This window comes from Bubalus kerabau, chromosome 6 (genome assembly GCF_029407905.1).
Source record: "Bubalus kerabau isolate K-KA32 ecotype Philippines breed swamp buffalo chromosome 6, PCC_UOA_SB_1v2, whole genome shotgun sequence".
Taxonomy (NCBI): Eukaryota; Metazoa; Chordata; class Mammalia; order Artiodactyla; family Bovidae; genus Bubalus; species Bubalus kerabau.
In genome coordinates, this window is record NC_073629.1 from 51,262,357 (window position 1) to 51,282,383 (window position 20,027).

Below are 20,027 nucleotides of genomic sequence, written 5' to 3' on the forward strand. Positions count from 1 at the left end.
TCTCCACCCCAATCTCAGTTTCAGCCTATATCCTCTAGAATTAAAAATAGCTTAGCCACCTAACAGGTCAGGCAATGAGAGAGGTGTTTACAATTTCAGTTGAGTGTGGCTTTGGCTCTCTTCGTGAAATTACAGAAAATATACTTTAAAACCTTCAAATTTAGGAAAAAATATCAGTTTTATAGAACACTTTCATATGTTCAGGCTTTTGCAACAAGTATAATATTTTGTGATCACAAAAAGATTTTTATAAACTATCAATAAAAGATCACTACCTTTTTAAAATTTGTAAATGACACTTAAATATAACATAAGTGTTTTCTGAATGGCAAAGAAATACCAAACATTTAGAGACAGTATAACATTTCAAGACTATACTGGATTTTTTAAAAAAGATAGTTGGTGCCTTTTCATCATAATATCCACAGTCATCTAAACTGTGCAAAAAGAAAACAGACTGTCTCCACAGTGACATTTTATTATTTAGCTAGTAATATCAGTTTGCATATCCCTGATGATAGTTATGAGATGAACAGTTATCTTACATGCAATAATTAGCTATACTGCATACAATAGATAGCAGGTAACCACAGATTTAAAACAACAAAACCAACCACGCTAATGTTGTTGTTTAACTGCTAATGCGTGTCCAAGTCTTTTGTGAAACCAAGGACTGAATAGCCTGCCAGGTCCTCTGTCCATGGGATTTCCCAGGCAAGCATACTGGAGTGGGTTTCCATTTCCTTCTCTTGACCTGGGGATTGAACCCCGTTTCCTGCACTGACAGGCAGATTCTTTACCACTGAGCCACCTGAGGAGCCCAAAATGCAAAATAACTCAGCCATAAAAAAAGAAACAATGCCATCTGCAGCAATATGGATGGACCAAGAGATTATCCTGCTAAGTGAAGTAAGCCAGATAGAGAAAAACATATATTCGATATCGCTTTATGTGTAATCTTTAAAAATAAAAATGAACAAGAAAACAAACTTGTGGGTTATCAAGGGGGAAAAGAGGGGAGAGGGATAAATTAGAGGAGTTTGGAACTAACATAAACACACTATGTATAAAAACAGATAACCAGCAAGGACCTACTGTATAGCACAGGGAACTATACTCAATATTTTATAGTAACTATAAGGCAAAAGAATCTGAAAAAAAAAAATGTAACAATCACTTTGCTGTACACTTGAAACAAATACAACACTGTAAATCAACTACACTTCAATAAAAGAAATTCACAAATCCCTTTTTTAAAAAAACAGGAAAAAAAAAAAGGTATGTCATTAGAACCCAAAACTACATGAGAATGCTCTGAAATTCAGTATAAATACATTTTTAGTAATAGATAAGTACACTTAACCAGAGCTGCATAAACCACTCTTCTAATAGAATTCATGAACTGCTATAGAAAAGTCCTTAGACTGTCAGTAGAGAGGTTCAAGTATCCGTAAGGAAACCTTAAACTTTGAGAAGGAAATTATCATCTCTCTTGTTGAAAATTGGTTTATTTTGTTTCTATATGTTTAAAACATCTTAATAGTATAAAACTGTAATTCTAAAAAAGAAAAAAAAAAAAAAAAAACTCACCTAGCAATAGTAAAGTGGTATTTGTGCCAGACACTCCTCAAAAAGCTGAAAATTCTTTTTTTGATGTCTATTAATAATTTTAAAGGCAAATTCCTTGGGGGTTTTCAGTCCCTTTGCCAGATCCCCAGGTTGGGAAATCTGTTGTGGATCCTAGAACTTTCGTATTGTGGGTCCTAGAACTTTCAGGTCATGGAGGAGAGTTCTGACAAAATGTGGTCCACTGGAGAAGAGAATAGCAAACCACTTCAGTATTCTTGCCTTGAGAACCCCATGAACAGTACGAAAAGGCAAAAAGATACGACACTGAAAGATGAACTCCCCAGGTCAGGAGGTGCCCAATATGCTACTGAAGAAGAGTGGAGAAATAACTCCAGAAAGAATGAAGAGACGGAGCCAAAGCAAAAATAACACCCAGCTGTGGATGTGACTGGTGATGGAAGTCCAAAGCTGTAAAGAACAATATTGTATAGGAACCTGGAATGTTAGGTCAAATAGGAATTGGGAGTGGTCAAACAGGAGATGGCAAGACTGAACATCAACGTTTTGGAATCAGTGAACTAAAATGGACTAGAATGGGCAAATTTAATTCCAATGATCATTGTATCTACTACTGTCGGCAAGAATCCCTTAGATTCTTCCCTTAGAAGAAACAAAGTAGCCCTCACAGTCAACAGAAGAGTCCTAAATGCAGTACTTGGGTGCAAATTCAAAAATGACAGAATGATCTCTGTTTGTTTCCAAGGCAAACCAGTCAATATCACAGTAATCCAAGTCTATGCCCAACCACAAATGCCAAAGAAGCTGAAGTAGAATGGTTCTATTAAGACCTACAAGACCTTCTAGAACTAACACCAAAAACAGATGTCCTTTTCATCATAGGGGATTGGAATGCAAAAGGCAGAAGTCAAGAGATACCTGGAGTAACAGGTAAGCCTGGCCTTGGAGTACAAAATGAAGAAGGGCAAAGGCTAACAGAGTTTTGCCAAAAGAACACACTGGTCATAACAAATACCCTCTTCCAACAACACATGCGATGACTCTACACACGGACATCACCAGATGGTCAATGCCAAAATCAGACTGATTATCTCCTTTGCAGCCAAAGATGGGAAAAGCTCTATACAGTCAGCAAAAACAAGACCGGGAGCTGACTGTGGCTCAGATCATGAACCGCTTATTGCCAAATTCAGACTTAAACTGAAAAAAGTAGGGAAACCACTAGGCCATTCAGCGGGGTGTGTGTGTGTGTGTGTGTGTGTGTGTATATATATAACCTTTATATAATTATTTTGATTATTTCATAGATTAGCTTTAAGAAATAATGTCATCAATATTCAAATGACATCAAATTTGATGTCACCAAAATTGATTCTATGAGAGAAAAGTATGCTATAAAACTCAAGTAGTGATTCGGAATACACACACATATACACACACACAAACTACTAAAACTAATGAATCAGTTCAGCAAGGTTGCAAAATACAAGATTTACATACAAAAATCAACTGCTTCTATAAACTAGCAATGAACAATCAGAAAATGAAATTAAGAAAAAATTTAATTTGCAATAGCACCATAAAGGACAAAATATTTATGGAATAAATCTAACCAAAAAGTGGAAAGCTTGTACAATGGCAACTACACAACAACAGAGACAGGAATTAAATAAGACCTACATGAATGGAAAGTCAACTCATTTAAGTTCACAGATGTTAACACTGTTAAGATGGCAATATTTCCCAAACTGATCTGAAGCAGTACCTAATCAATATCCCAGCTGCCTTTTTTTTTTGCAGAAACTGACAGATCCTAAAATTCACATGAAGCGAGGAACAAAGAATACCCAAATAACCTTGAAAAAGAATGACAAAACTACCGTGAGTACTTCCCAATTTCAGAACTTAAAAACAAAGGTAATGAAGACATGATACAGGCATAAGCACACGAAAGTAAATGGGTGGGATGAAATTAAGAATCCAGAAACAAACCATTACATTTATGATCAATTGATCTTTGAAAAGACTGCCAAAACAATTCCATGGAGAAAGAAGAGTTTTTTTAACAAACGGTTCTAGGGAATTGGTAAATGTAAAAAGAATAAAGCCGGGGCTTCCCTGGTGGCTCAGTGACAAAGAAACGCCTGCCAATGCAGGGAACAGGAGTTTGATCCCTGATTCAGGAAGATCCCATATGCCACGGAGCAACTAAGCCCGTGCACCACAACTATTGAGCTTGTGCACCACAACTACTGAAGCCCAAATCCCTAGAGCCTAAGCTCAGCAACAAGAGAAGCCACTGTGACAAGAAGCCTGTGGATGGCAAGTAGATAGCCTCTGCTTCCCACAACTAGAGAAAAGCCCACACAGCTACAAAGACCCAGCAGAGCTGACAAATGATAAAATTAAAAAAAAAAAAAAGAATAAAGCTGGATTACTTACTCCACATGGTACACAGAAATTGACACAAAACGGATCACAGATCAAATGTAAGACCTAAAACTATTCTTAGAAAAAAAGAATGTAAGTCTTTTGTGACTGTGTTAGAAAACAGTTTCTCAGATAACATCAAAAGCACAAGTGAAAAAGGAAAAAGGGATAAATTAAACTTCATCAAAAATCAAAAACTTTTGTGCTTCAAAGGACACCATCAAGTGAAAAGACAACCCACAGAAGAAAATAATTTACACGTCATACATCTGATAGGGGACTTGTACCCCAAATGTACAAAGAATGTTTGCAACTCTCAGTGGAAAAAAAAAAAAAGAATCCAATTTTTCAAATAGGCAAAGGCCCTAAATAGACAGTTCTTCAAAGAAGGTATACAACAGGCCAATAACCATAAGGTTTAAAACATGCTCAACAACATCAACCATCAGGGTAATGCAAATCAAAACCACAAAGAGATACCACTGCACATCCACTAGCATGGCTTGGTTTTTTGTATTTTTTGGCTGTGCTGGATCTTCACTGCAGCACGCACGCTTTCTCTAGCTGCTGAGCAAGGGCTCTAGAGCTCGCAGGCTCAGCAGTTGCAGCACTCGGGCTCTCTAGTTGTGGTGCTCAGGCTTCTCTTGTTGCAGTGCACGGGACTGGCCAGTTGCAGAGCACAAGCTCAGTATTTCCAGCACATGGGGACTATAGTTGTGGTGTGCAGATTTAGTTGCCCCACAGCATGTGGGATCTTAATTCCTAGACCAGGGATTGAACCCATGTCCCCTGCAATGGAAGGAGGATTCTTAACCACTGGACCAACAGGTAAGTTCCCACAAGGATGGTTATAGTCAAGAAGACAGACAAGTACAAGCAAGGATGTGGAGAAACTGAACCCTCATTGCTGCTGCTGAGGCTATAAAGGGTGCAGGGCCTTTGGAAAATGGTTTGGCAGTTCCTCAAAACTTTAAACAGAGGTATCATCTGACCCAATAATTCCACTCATAGCTACATACCTAAAAGATATGGAAGCACGTGTCCATATAAACCCTGCATATGTATGTTTATAGTACCATTATTCATAATAGCCAAAAAGTGGGGGGGGGGGGGGGGGGGGGGGCAATGTCCAGGGACTTCCCTGATGGTCCACTGCCTAAGACTCTGCACTTCTGATGCAGGGGACCCCAGACTGATTCCTGGTCAGGAAAGTAGCCACAACTAAGTGTTTGCATGCCACAACTAAAGATCCCACAAGCTGCAACAAAGATCAAAGATTCCATGTGTGGCAACTAAGACTCAGTGCAGCTAGCTAGCAAATAAATAGAGTCTAAAAATATACATAGAAAAAAATAAAAAATATGTTGCATCCAAAAACTGAAAACATGACGATGTAAAAAAGGAACAATCAGAATCCACAAACAAGCTCCTAGAAATTAAAAATAAGATTTAAGAAAAAGTTTAATTGAACAGGAAAAATAAGTCAATAAAAATATCCCGGAATATTGGGGAGTGAGGGTCGGGAATAGAGTAAATGATCAAGAAAAGGGACAATATAAAAGAAAAGAGGCCATCAACCAAGAGATAATGCACAGGACAAAAAAAAAAATTTTTTGACCCGTGTGGATATATATTATCATCTCTAAAAGTATGTTCTACTTTCATGTCAATGTACAGCAAAAACTATCACAATATTATAAAGTAATTATCCTCCAATTAAAGTCAATAAATTTTAAGAATTACATAGCCCCCCCCCAAAAATCAGGTCTCCTCTATATACTGCTCTGTAATAAGCCTTTAAAAAGACATTTAACAGTAGTTTGAAACATCTTTTCCTATCTAGAAATACATTTCCACAGCACTTAATTTATTTTTGTTAGTTAACATTTATCTTTCATTGAGATACAACTGACATATGCTATACTAGTTTCAGGTATACAATATGATTTGATATTTGTATATATTTTGAGATGACAAAGTTTAACATCAGTTAGCAATAATCTAGTTAACATCAGTCACAATCTTTTTTCTTATATGAGAACTTTTAAGTTCTACTCTCTTAGCAACTTTCAAATATGCAATACAGCATATTAATTATAGGTCACTATGCTGTACATTGGAGAAGGCAATGGCACCCCACTCCAGTACTGTTGCCTGGAAAATCCCATGGACGGAGGAGCCTGGTAGGCTGCAGTCCATGGGGTAGCTAAGAGTGAGACACAACTGAGCGACTTCACTTTCACTTTCCACTTTCATGCATCGGAGAAGGAAATGCCAACCCACTCCAGTGCTCTTGCCTGGAGAATCCCAGGGACGGCGGAGCCTAGTGGGCTGCCATCTCTGGGGTCACAAAGAGTTGGACACGACTGAAGCAACTTAGCAGCAGCAGCAGCAGCATGCTGTACATTATATCCCCAAACTTTATTTTATAACTGGAAGTTTGTACCTTTTGACCTCCTTCACCTATTTTGTCCAACCCACACCCATAGCCCACAACTCTGGCAATCACCAATCTGTTCTCTGTATCTATGAGCTTAGGTTTTTTGGTTGCTATTGTTGTTTTAGATGATACAATATCTGTCTTTCTCTGACTCATTTCACTAAGCATAATGCCCTCAAGATCCAAACATTATGTTGCCACAAACTGCAAGATCTCATTCTCTTTAATAGCTGACTATTTCATTATACACACACCTACAAAACCCTACCTCATTTTTTTTATCCATTCATCCATTGATAGGCACTCAGGTTGTTTCCAAGTCTTTGCTATTATAAATACAATGCTGCAATGAACATGGGAGGTATATACAGTTGACCCCTGAACAAGTTGGAGGTTAGAGCCACCAACCAAACCCTACACCAATGCACAGTCAAAAATCTGAGTGCTCCTATCTCTGACTCAAAAACAAAGGAACTGATAACTCAACGTCAATAAGCTGCAATAGTCTTGGATAGAATTATAATCAAATTCTGGTTCATTTGGTTCCATATTTTGTGATCTCTAATCAAACAAACTTTCCCCCAACGCTTAGTTAATTTAAAGATCTATAAAGTGAAAATACAGGTACTCTGTTTATTGAAAAAAATCCACATTAGGTGGAATCCACACACTTCAAACCTGTGTCCTTTTAGGTCAACTGTGTACCATTTCGAGTTACTGCTCCCATTTTCTTGAAATAAGTACCCAGAAATGGCATTGCTAGATCATATGGTAGTTCCGTTTTTAATTTTTTGAGGAACTTTCATACTGTTTTTCGTAGTGGCTGCACCAATTTACATTCCCACCAACAGTGCACAAGGATTCCCTTTCTCTACACCCTCACCAATACTTGTTATTTGACTTTTTGGTAACAGTCAATCTAACAGATGTGAGGGATTATTTTTTAAATAATAATAAAAGGAAATCTGAAAAGACCCTGATGCTGGGAAAGATTGAAGGCAGAAGGGGACGACAGAGGATGGATGGCATCACCGACTCAATGGACACGAGTTTGGGTAAACTCCGGGAGTTGGTGAGGGACAGGAAGGCCTGGCATGCTGCAGCCCATGGGGTCGCAGAGTCGAACACGACTGAGAGACTGAATTGAACTGAAAGGAAATTTCCCAAGGTGGAAAGACGACAGAAATCTTCAAAATGATAAGACTTTCAAGGTACTGATTTTCGAAAACCCTAAATTCACATGAAACTGCATAACAATGAAAACAGAAGACTCAATAAACTTCCGAAGAGAAAAATCAAGTTACTTACAAAAGAATGAGAATCAGAATTAGACTTAAGAGAAACACTAGATTCTCTAAGACAATGGATTGCCTCAAAATTGTGCAGAAAAATAATCTTCAAACTAGAATCCCAATCAACCAAACTAAATTTGAAAAACTGAAGGTATATAAAATAAATGTTAAGATCTTAAACCAAGATTTGAGGATTTGGCTCTAGTAAAGTGAGGAAATATCCTCTAAGAAAGAAAAATCATGGGATGCAAGAAATAGAACACCCAACCCAAGAGAGCAACATAGAGAATCCCCATAATGGCAGCCATGAAAAAAATCTAGAGAGCAACCAGTCTGGATTACAAAAAGGAAAAAAAAAAATTAAGACTGAAAAGGAATGTAAAGATAAAAATTAAGCAGTGGAAGGAGGAAGAGAAATCAAAGCAAAGGAAGGGACTTTTTAACTTGCCTTACAGTAGAGGAATAAAGTCTAAAGCTGACAGAATATGAAAGAAGGTTTAAGTTTAAAGAACTAACCAACAGAAAACCCAAAACTGGAAAGGAGAAAAGAGATGTAGGGCCTAAGCGAACTGAATCTTTACCGCAACAGGAATGTCTTTATCCAGCAAAATGTCTAAAGTGAATAAATCAAATAGTATAAAAAGTATCATTTAGCATTATGGAAATAATGAGCAGAATAAAGAAATGTAACACTTAAAAAGAAGGCAATTCCCTCACAAAACAGGACTCAGAAGGCCTGAAGACTGTAGCTTTTGATTTTAAATCCTTCTGTTTCTGTACTCTGATACTTTTAGTCAACTACATGCATTACCCAACTAAAGGAAATTTTAAAGTGTTTAGCATAAATGAAAAATAAACTTAGAAATAAGGCAATGAGACTTAAAAAAGCATTTTTGGTAGCTGTCAGGGTGACAGATTAATTTTTAAAGTTTTTTCATATTTAAATTTTTTACAAGGATATATATATATAAAATATCTAGTAATAAAACTAAATGAGAGCTGAAGTTGAAACTATGTTTTCAAACAGCTTGACTACATAGAAAAGAGAAGCCTACAAACATCTGCATCAGGATACAAGGTTAAGCTGAATGCCTTTTTCTGTTTTTAAGTATGAAGAGTCTTGACCATTTTTCTAATATGAAAAGAAGATACCAAAAGATAACTGAAAACACAAGTCAGAGAAATTGAATCTTTAAGGGAAAGACTAGCCTTGAATCAAAAAAAGATACATTTCTTCTAATGTGAGGATGGGTACACCTACAGTTAAGCTGGTAGATATGAAAGGCAGAAGTTGAAGCAGGTCATGTTTGAGAGCCTCAAGTTTTTTCCAGGAATTGACAAAAATCTGCCTAAGGAGAGGTGGTTAGGAATGTTAATCACCATGCAATGCATAAAACCACCCTAACTCCCTAAAGAAACAGGAGACTGGAGCAGAAAGTCTCAAGGTATGGTCCCTAGGGATCTACAAGGTCTACAAAGTCATACCTAGTTTCTAAATAATATTAAGACATATCTGCCTTTTTCATTCATTCTCTCACAACTGTAGGGTAGAATTTTCCAGAGGCCAAATGCTATGTGATGATTTCACTTTTAAGATTAATGGGGTATATATATAAGTATTCTCATGTTTTAATTTTCTTAGTTTTAATTTATAATCAGTAAATATTAAGAGATGACTCTTGAAAAATTTTTTGTGATTCTCAATAATTAAGAGTGTAAAGCGGGGACATTTCCCTGGTGGTTCCGTGGTCAAGAATCCACCTTCCAATGCAGGAACTCGGGTTCCATCCCCGGTTGGGGAGCTAGGATTCCACATGACTCAGGGCAACTTAGCCCTCGTACTGCAACTAGAGAGCCCCTGAGCCATGCCTCGACTTAGACCCCATGCTGCCAAAAATAAACAAATATTTTTTAAAGGGGGTGGGTATTGTAAAGGGCTCCTGAGACCAAAAAATTTGAGAATCACTGCACCAGTGAATACTACAAGAATATTCTAAATTTTTAATCTTTGCAAATGACCATTTTTGTTTGTTCCTCTCTAAATGAACAGCAAAAACTCTTGAAACAAAAAAAAGGAAAAAGATTTTATTCTGCAGCCTGTTTTTGAAAAAGAAAAATCTAAGAGACAGATTTAGACATAAAGTGGAAAATACTGTGAGACCTAGAAAAAACATAAAAGAGGACACTCAGGAAAAACTTGATTTGGGGAATAATTCAATTCCCCTTGACAATTCCCATCAACCTAAAGGAAAGCCAGTGCCCACTGTTTTCATTATAATCTAGAACCTTAATTAAGAAGTTCCTAGCAGGTCATTTACTTCCTAGCTAATGAAAGAAAAAAAAAAAACCATCCTTATAATATCCCTAAATAAGTGGATGATCTAGCCTCTGTTTAAATGTTTCCCTGAAAAGAGAATTCTCTAATTCTCTAATAGCTCCTAAATGCAATGGCACCCCACTCCAGTACTCTTGCCTGGAAAATCCCATGGATGGAGGAGCCTGGAGGCTGCAGTCCATGGGGTCGCTGAGGGTCGGACATGACTGAGCGACTTCACTTTCACTTTTCACTTCCATGCACTGGAGAAGGAAATGGCAACCCGCTCCAGTGTTCTTGCCTGGAGAATCGGAGAATCCCAGGGATGGGGGAGCCTGGTGGGCTGCCGTCTATGGGGTCGCACATAGTCGGACACGACTGAAGTGACTCAGCAGCAGCTCAGCAGCAGCAAATTCAATTTTACAAAACCTTTAACAGTTTGCAAAGTCCCCAGTCTACAAAGTTCCATTAACTACTTTACTAACCTTTTATTTAAAGTATTTTAAATGAGTATGGTGGAAACAGTACTAAAATAATTTTCAAGTATGAAAAACATGTCTATTATTAGTCTTCCCTTTGTAAGCTCTTAGTAATGTTTTAATAAGAACTGCTAAGTTCCTAAACTTGATCCCAGAACAAAATTCAGTACTTCTTAACCCTGGCTGCGAAACAAAATCAACTGGGAAGAATTTTTAAACACAAAAATATACAAAAGCTTGCACCAAATTTCTCAAATCAGAATCTCTAAGGTGTGAGTTCTAGGAAACTGGTCTTTGTTTTGGTTTGGTTTTTCAGTTCTATGGGTGCTTATCTAAGGTGAGTTAGCAGCACTGGTCAACCCAAAATATCAAGAGCTGGTATTTTTCAAATTTTAATATGGTTTTTAAAAATTCAACATTCACTTCAGTAACACTTCTAAAAATAGTATACTCAACAGGATACATGGCAGTTTAGCTAACATGTTTGAAGTCATACTTATGAATAGGGAAAAATAAATTATTCATTATTTGACATACTCATTCATCTGGAGAGGAAAGTTGCAGAGGGTGTTTTTAACGTATAGGTTTCATCATAGGTACGTCTCTTGTTCTATACAACTCTTCAGGAAAAAGATTTTTGAAAATAATACTAAACAATTACATTGGACCTAGAGTTTTTAAAGCGCTTTCTCCTTTATTTTCCTTCTTGACCCTCCCAGCAATCCCATGAATAACACATGTGGGTAACATTCCTGTTTCATAAGTAAAGAAACTAAAACTGCTGCAGAGTTAGTAGATTAAACAAAAACCCAAATCTTTTGAGTGAACATTCAGTACTTTCCAGTAGACAACTGTGTCTTTCCACTTCAACCCCCCACTACAACCTAAAAAAATTGTGGGAGCTTTATCTGCAATATAAACTTCACTAGTAAGAGTAGAGAAAAACAAAAGTTGACTATTTTTAGAACCTGACCAACTGAAACCAAACCAAATTTTACCTCGTCTTGCTATGCCTGATTTGGTCCATTTTTGTCCCCCTAATTTTTATTTTTTAATCAAACATTTTAGTTTGAGATAATTGTATTTTATAAGCAGCTGTAAGAAATAATAGATTCTGTGTAACTCTTATCCAATGCAGCATCTTTGAAAACTGCAGAATAATATCACAAGCAAAAATATTAATATCAATAGTCAAGATACTAATATTTCCATCAGCACAAGGATCCCTCACATTACCTTGTTCCCCTCATTTTTATATCCTCATCTTGGGGAACATTTGGAAGTAAATGTGCTAGAGTTCACAGGGCCACAAAGACTGAGTGACTGAACAACAACTCATTAAGTCCCTACTCAGTTTTATCCATTCAAAGTAACAGAACTGACTTCACAAACCATTAAAAGAACCTTTATGTTATACCCTTAAAGTGTTGGTTAGGATTGTCACCACATAATGTTAAGATTCTTAAGCCACTACTATAATATCCCTTGTAGAATGGAATTTTTCAAGCTAAGACTGCAGTTACAGTTTTATGAAACAAAAATTTTAACAGATAAGCATACTGCCAAGATTCCACTATTTATATTAGGTGAATTATACAAATTAAAGTGAACTGTAATTAGGGAGACGGAGGAGCCTGAGAAAAGCTACATGTGAGCTTCCTAGGAAGAAAAAAATATTTTATGATACCATGATAGAATATATACAATTATATCCATTTGTCAAAACTGTACTAGAATTAGGGAATGGTTTCTTAGGTATAACATCAAACACACAAGTAAGGGATTTCCCTGATAGCTCAGTGGTCAAGAATACAATGCAGGAGGCATGCGTTCAATCCCCCATCCCAGAAGATCCCACATGCTGCGGAGCAACTAAGCCCAAGCTCCACAGCTACTGAGCCAGCACTCCAGAGGCCAGATACCTTACATACCTAGCCCACATGCTGCAACTACTGAAGCCCAGGCGCCCTAGAGCCTATGCTCCACAAGAGAGGCCATCGCAATGAGAAATTGACACACCTATCTAGAGAAAAGCCTCAGCAGCAATGAAGACTCGGCACAGCCGAAAAATGATAATAATGACAAAAAAAAAAAAAAAAAACACAAGCAAAAAGAAAAAGGGGATAAATCAAACATCTTCAAAATTGAAAACTTTTGTGTTTCAATGGACATCATTAAGTGAAAAGACAACCCACAGGAGATAACTGTACATCATACATTTGATAAGGGACTTGGATTCAAAATATACAAAAATGCTTACAACTCTCACTAAAAAGAGAATCCAATTTTTTTAAAGAGGCAAAGGACCTGAATAGGCAGTTATTCAAACAAGATATACCACAGCCCAAATAACTACAGGGTTTAAAACATGCAACAGCATTAGCCATCAGGGTAATGCAAATCAAAACCACAATGAGATACCACTGCACACCCAGTAGGATGGTTATAATCAAAAAGACAAGTATAAGTAAGGATTTGGAGAAGGAAATGGCACCCCACTCCAGTACTGTTGCCTGGAAAATCCCATGGACGGAGGAGCCTGGTAGGCTGCAGTCCATGGGGTCGCTAAGAGTCGGACACGACTGAGTGACTTCACTTTCACTTTTCACTTTCATGCACTGAAGAAGGAAATGGCAACCCGCTCCAGTGTTCTTGCCTGGAGAATCCCAGGGACGGGGGAACCTGGTGGGCTGCTGTCTATGGGGTCGCACAGAGTCGGACATGACTGAAGTGACTTAGCAGCAGCAGTAGCAGCATAAGCAAGGATATGGAGAAAATGGAACCCCTGTAGTTGCTGCTGAGGCTATAAAAGGGTCCAGGGCCTTTGGAAAATGGTTTGGCAGCTCCTCAAAACTTTAAACACAGAGGTATCATCTGACCCAGTAATTCCACTCATAGCTATGTAACTAAAAGAAATGGAAGTACATGTCCATACAAACCCTGCATATGTATGTGTATGGTAGCATTATTCATTAATAGCCAAAAAGTGGGGATAAAACATCAATGAACTGATGAACGAATAAACAAACTGTAGTATGTCCATACAATGAAATATATTTTAACCATAAAAAGGAAGTACTTACTACAAGTGCTACAACATGGATGTACCTTGAAAATATTACAACAGGTTAAAGTAGCCGAACACAAAAAGCCTCAAAAATGTATGATTCCACTTGTATGAAATGTTCTAGATAGGCAAAATACAAACATAGAAAGTAGATTAGTGGTTGTCCAGGGTAGGAGTAGGGAAGAATAAAGAGTGCAGCCATGAAATTAAAAGACGCTTACTCCATGGAAGGAAAGTTATGACCAACCTAGATAGCATATTCAAAAGCAGAGACATTACTTTGCCAACAAAGGTTCGTCTAGTCAAGGCTATGGTTTTTCCTGTGGTCATGTACGGATGTGAGAGTTGGACTGTAAAGAAGGCTGAGTGCCGAAGAATTGATGCTTTTGAACTGTGGTGTTGGAGAAGACTCTTGAAGAGTCCCCTGGACTGCAAGGAGTCCATTCTGAAGATCAGCCCTGGGATTTCTTTGGAGGGAATGATGCTAAAGCTGAAACTCCAGTACTTTGGCCACCTCATGCGAAGAGTTGACTCATTGGAAAAGACTCTGATGCTGGGAGGGATTGGGGGCAAGAGGAGAAGGGGACGACAGAGGATGAGATGGCTGTATGACATCACTGACTCGATGGACGTGAGTCTCAGTGAACTCTGGGAGTTGGTGATGGACAGGGAGGCCTGGCGTGCTGTGATTCATGGGGTCGCAAAGAGTCGGACACGACTGAGCAACTGATCTGATCTGATTTGACTATGAATACAGACTTTCATTTTGGGGTAAAGAAAATGTTCTGAAATTAGATAATGATGATGGCTGCACAACTCTGAATATGCTAAAAGTCACTGAATTGTAAGTTAAAAGGGTACATACATGTGAATTATGTATGTATGCATGCTAAGTCACTTCAGTCGTGTCCAACTCTTTGCAACCCCGTGGACCGTAGCCCCCCCAAGCTCCTCTGTCCATGGGATTTCCCAGGCAAGAATACTGAAGTGGGTTGCCTTTTCTTCCTCCAGGGGATCTTTCCAACCCAAGTAGCGAACCTCCATCTCCTGAGGTTCCGGCACTGCAGGTGGACTTTTTACCACTGAGCCATCAGAGAAGCCCAAAATGCTGCCTCTCCCTTATGACTGTGTGCCTGCCCGCTAAAACGCTTCAGTAATATCTGACTCATTGCAACTCTATAGACTGTAGCCCGCCAGGTTTCTCTGTCCATGGGGTTCTCAAGGCAAGAATCCCATGGATTCTTGTTGCCATGCCCTCCTCCAGGTAATCTTCCCAACCCAGGGATGAACCCATGTCTCTTATGTCTCCTAGATGAGCAAGCGGGTTCTCTACCGCTACCCAACCTGGGAAGCTTCCAGGTATATGTATATATAAATATAAAACATGCATTATATCTCAAGCTATTAAAGTGTAGAGTTAATATCTGCATTTCAATATGTATAAATTTTCCATCAAAAAGCTCTTTATACTTCTGTTTATTTTGTATGTGTTGAAATTTTATGTGTAAAAATAACAAATTATTTTAAATAGCAAAGTAAACTAATTTTCTTAAAATCCATTTCTGTTGTTTTTGACGAAAGAAAAAGAATCTTGTATCTTAAAAAAGACAGGAGACATTGCTACCTTCATTATTCTTTTGCAATGTTATGTGAAAACAGATACATGACAGAAGACACGGTGTGTGCAAAAATGAAGATTACTTCACCTTAAAAAGGTACAAAGAGAATGTGAATCCCTTCAGTTCAAAGATAGTTCCTTACCCTCAGGTTCATGTGGTTTCCATGGTTAATGGGTGTGACAATTCCTAATAAATGGATGCAATACTGTGCTGTTCCATACAGCAGTCACATATGGCCATTTTAATTTTAGTTTAAATGAAGTATATTAAATTATAAATTCAATTATCAGCCTCACTAGTTACATATCTAGTGTTTAACACCACATGGGCCTATGACTACCACACTGGGTACAGCAGATATAGACAGCTGCCATCACTGCAGAAAGTTCCATTGGAGAACACTACTCGAACACATTAAAAAACATCCACAGAGAAACCATCATAGTCAAATTCAGGGTTGTTATACTGGTTTTTGGGCTTCCCAGGTGGCACTAGTGGTAAAGAACCCGCCTGCCAATGCAGAAGATGTAAAAGATGCGGGTTAGATCCCTGGGTCAGGAAGATCCCCAGGAAGAGAACGCGGCAATTCACTCCAGTACTCTTGCCTGGAGAATCCCATGGACAGAGGAGCCTGGCAGGCTCCAGTCCATATGGTTGCAAAGATTCGGACAGGACTGAAACAACTTAACACACACACACACACACACACACACACACTGTATTTTGCTACAAGAAACAAATCTTGAAGAACAGGGAAAACAAAGCATAATATATCAACAAAGAAATATCATTCATGGAAGTTTAGACTGACTTGAAAGCTAGAGTTAAATTTTACTTTCAGAACGACCAAGCTACAGATGTTGGCCTTGGCAACTGCTCAGAGGCAAATTTCCCCATCTGTTAAACTAGATTTCACTATACTGCCAGTTTCCTAAAGTCAGATGTAAAGATTATGCTGAAATACAAAGCAAAGTATCCTTTCTGTCAAAGATCTAATGAAAAGGTCTATTTATAATCCATGACATCAAAGAGTTTATGACGCATAGCAAAATACACAGAATAAAATTAATTTCCTAATTGAGTTCTGAGGTAACAGGCATAATTAAAAGCATAATTAAATACATTGTTTTACCTAGATATAATGTTTAGCCAGATGATTTCTATACTTCTACTTCTAAAACCGTGAGTGCGCTTCATCCTGGTAGGTACAGATTTCGTTAATGCCCTCTGACATGAATGTGCAGTATCAGGAAACAGGTGCACTCTTAATTCAAATATTTTAAAATATTTTTAGCACTTAAAAAAAAAGGAGGTGAACAAATTTAAAATGTGAATTCAAATAGATTTTTATATTTGGAAACCTAAAAAAACAAAAACAAAAAGCTTCACCTCATATTCCCATCCCAAGTTATCACTACAAACGTTTGCTTGGAGGGTGAACAACATTCCAAATATCAAGGGATCGAACCGGGGGCTCCCGCATTGCAGGCGGATTCTTTACCAGCTGAGCTCCCAAGGAAGCCCCAAGAATATAACAGAAATTCAAAATCAGCTCTTTCCTTGCTAAAACTACTGGGCACTTAAAGCTTAGTCAAATCAGTTCCATTTAAAGCATTTCAAACGTCCGAAAAGGTCACTCATTAATTGACGCACACTTTATTTTATCCACACTAAATACTTTTAAATGCACTGTCTTTGCAATCCACTGTCAAAGAAAGAAATTCTCGAGAATGAAAACATGAAACTGAAACCAACCTACAGCCAAGGTGTACAGAAGGGTCACCTGGAATCAATCCGAAGGAGAAAGTTACTACTACCGGAGCATCTGGAGTTAAATCAGCCCTATATACATACTTCTAGTTCTATACTGACCTCACATGGTGCTTTCTTACATTCTACACAGGCCTACCTAGGTTTATATATTTGAATTAGTAAATGGACTCTATCTTCAACCAAAGTTAAATGTTTTAAAGAAAAGAATAGCATTTCATACCCCTTTTCCCATTGTTCTCGAACCCTTACAGTTCGTCAAATCACCCCGATAAACCCATCTCATCTGTTCCCTCTAGTTGCTTCCCAAGAAAAATTCTAACAACCAAGGACGCCAGATTGTAAAACACACAGTTAAGAGTTCTGGCACTACTAAAACATGTTAAGAAATCTTGGCAAATTAGTTAAAATCTCTTAAGCCGTAATTACCTCAGTTGTAAAGTGAATACAATAATACAAATCTACATCCGAGCAGGCATTAACAGTTAGACTTAATTAAACAGAAGAATTGCCTCAGATTTTTGGTGGGCTCCGAATATAAGGTACCTCTAGCCCATCTCACACTTTTCCTTCCACTTCTTCCCTTTAAGTTTGCAGGGTTTGCTCTCAGGCTCTACTTAGTGTTCCCCTTAACCTCACACATCCTGCCCTTCTACTCTATCCCCATACTCCAATTCCATGCAATTTCACCACCCTCCCGTTTCAAGCGGCTACTTCCCTTTGCGCCCTCTAAGGTCCCAGACAACCCCTTCACTTAGGTCCCCACATCTCCCTCAGTCCCCATTTCCTAACGGCTCCTCCCCTCGGTTCCCCACCCCCTCATCACCAGGTTCATCCTGCCCCTCCAACCGTCTCCCGCCCCCAGGTTCCTTCCTGCCCCTCCAAACACAGCTTCCCCGTCTCAACGTTTCATCTTGTTCCTCCAACCGACTTCCCCCAATGCCCTGCTCGCTCCTTTAGTCCCTATTTTCTGCAATACCCAACTGACTACTCCTTTCCATCCATTCTTTTCAAGGCACCCCCATACACATACTGGAGCCCCCACCCCCACCTTGAGCCTCCATCTTTCCCTTTTGCTTCCTTTCTTCCTTCTCCCAACCCCCTCCACCTCCTCCGGAAGAGCCTGGTTCCCAGGCCAAGGTCTCTCACCTCATTCGGTCACTTCAGTGGTGCCAACCGCTTCATACAGGAAAAAACAACCAATCACGACCCCGTGGGCGCTTCCCTTGCGAGTCCGAGCACTTACTAGGCACCCGCCCCACCGGGCACCCCGCACATACACACGCACAAACCGAGGTCGTGGGGACGAGGGTTGGGGAGGGGTAGAGTGAGCGTTCTTATACCGGCCTCAAACACAGCCCACTTCGCTACAACCCTTCGCCATTTTGGTTTCCCGCGGACTGCCGGTGCATTCTGGGAGAGCGGAGCGCCTCCGGTGCCGAATGGCAGCTCTCCAGAGCCGCGAGGGGGCGGGGACTACGGAGCTAGCGCGGAAGAACACCGCGCTCTGCGTCCGCGGCTAGAGCTGAACAAAGAAGGACTCTTTGACTTTGTGGTGGACTAAGTCCTTCCGCCGCCGGCGCTAACACAATAGTGAACCGTGTTCTCTGGTCTATTGGCTGTCCTGCGGCTGTTTCTGTTACAGAGGAAAGCTTGTGTTCAACTTTCATGTTACATGTTCTTTTCCTGACAAATGGGACGGTAACCCTTACGTCTTGCCCTGCCAATTTTCTTTCTATGGAGAAAATATCTTACCTTCATCCTGAGGCCTGTTCGAATTTCATTCAGCGGGGAAGAGGCCCGGGACGTCAGAATCACATTTTGTTCGGCGATTATTGTCCAGCTTCAAATTCCTTCCTATCAGGAGATTTTCACACTTTTTTCCCTGACGATGGAAGATTTCTCTGCTTATCTGCTTTGCAGATCCTTACTTATTGTGATGAAATCTGAGAATAATTTCGTCCTAAGTGGTTTATTTTGGGAATATAAAACTTTTTTGTACTAGAGCAGACCCTTAGCCTACGAATATTCTGCTGCAGATGGCCTAAGTGACAGAGAGTGAATGCTTGTCTCTGTGACTTCTACTTAGATAAAACCCAACTCCTCTTAATAGCCACATATGGTACCTTTGTTTGTAACTGTCAAAATACTCTAAAAATAATTTTTAATTTTTGTCTCATTACTTCACAGGGATAGTTAGTACTATGTTTTCCCGTCTAAGAAGACAGCCTCAATCTACCTTTCAAGTTTCACTTTTATAATAACCTATTTTCTCATAAATTTGTCTTCAATCCCCTTCATACTTTTGGTTGAATAGAGTAACTTATTTTTAAAAAGGTATACTTGCTGTGCAGCTAAACCTAATTACAGAACATCAGTTTTAGAGAACATTTGGTCTAAATTCCCCTCAACAATTCTCTCAAGTGGTCATCAAGCCTCAGCTTCAACATCTTTAGTGGTTCAGTACCTTGGAGGCAGTCTTGCCGATTTCACAAACGCTAATAATTAGAAAGTCCGTCCTTTTATAAATGTACAATCTGCCTTCCTATAATTTCCACTTACTGGTCTAACTTTTAGCTTCTTTAGCCACACAAAAGTGTTCTGATCTCTTATACATTAGAGAAGTCAATGATGCCTGTCTTTTTGGGGAAAAGAAGTTTACTTTTTCCCTATGTAAACATACGAGTACAGAAGTGCAATCATTTCATTTTAGGAAGCCAGGTGCTCAGGGAATCGAGGGCAGTGAGGGAGTCACAGTAAAATGCAAAGAATTTCTGTAACTGTGGTCTCAGAAATTACTGCTAAGTAAGCAATGTGCCATGGATTAGCACCTTAGTTAGTTCAGTCGCTCAGTCGCGTCCGACTCTGCTGCTGCTAAGTCGCTTCAGTCGTGTCCGACTCTTTGCGACCCCATCAACGGCAGCCCACCAGGCTCCCCCCGTCCCTGAGATTCTCCAGGCAAGAACACTGGAGTGGGTTGCCATTTCCTTCTCCAGTGCATGAAAGTGAAAAGTGAAAGTGAAGTTGTT

The 20,027-nt window shown here is 39.1% G+C and overlaps 1 protein-coding gene across 3 annotated transcripts in view; it reads right to left on the minus strand.

The window, feature by feature from the left end:
- MTF2 (metal response element binding transcription factor 2) overlaps positions 1–18,459 on the minus strand; it is a 73,953-nt gene extending 55,494 nt beyond the window's left edge. For 2 of the 3 annotated variants that reach the window (XM_055585118.1, XM_055585117.1), the window contains exon 1: positions 18,148–18,457. Coding sequence is in view for 1 of the 3 variants with exons in the window: in XM_055585117.1 (XP_055441092.1) it covers positions 18,148–18,152 (5 nt within the window). In the remaining 2 variants the exon portion in view is untranslated. Of the gene's footprint in view, positions 1–18,147 lie in introns of all 3 variants that reach the window. The other variant, XM_055585119.1, reaches the window with a different exon arrangement.
- Positions 18,460–20,027: the final 1,568 nt, after the last annotated feature.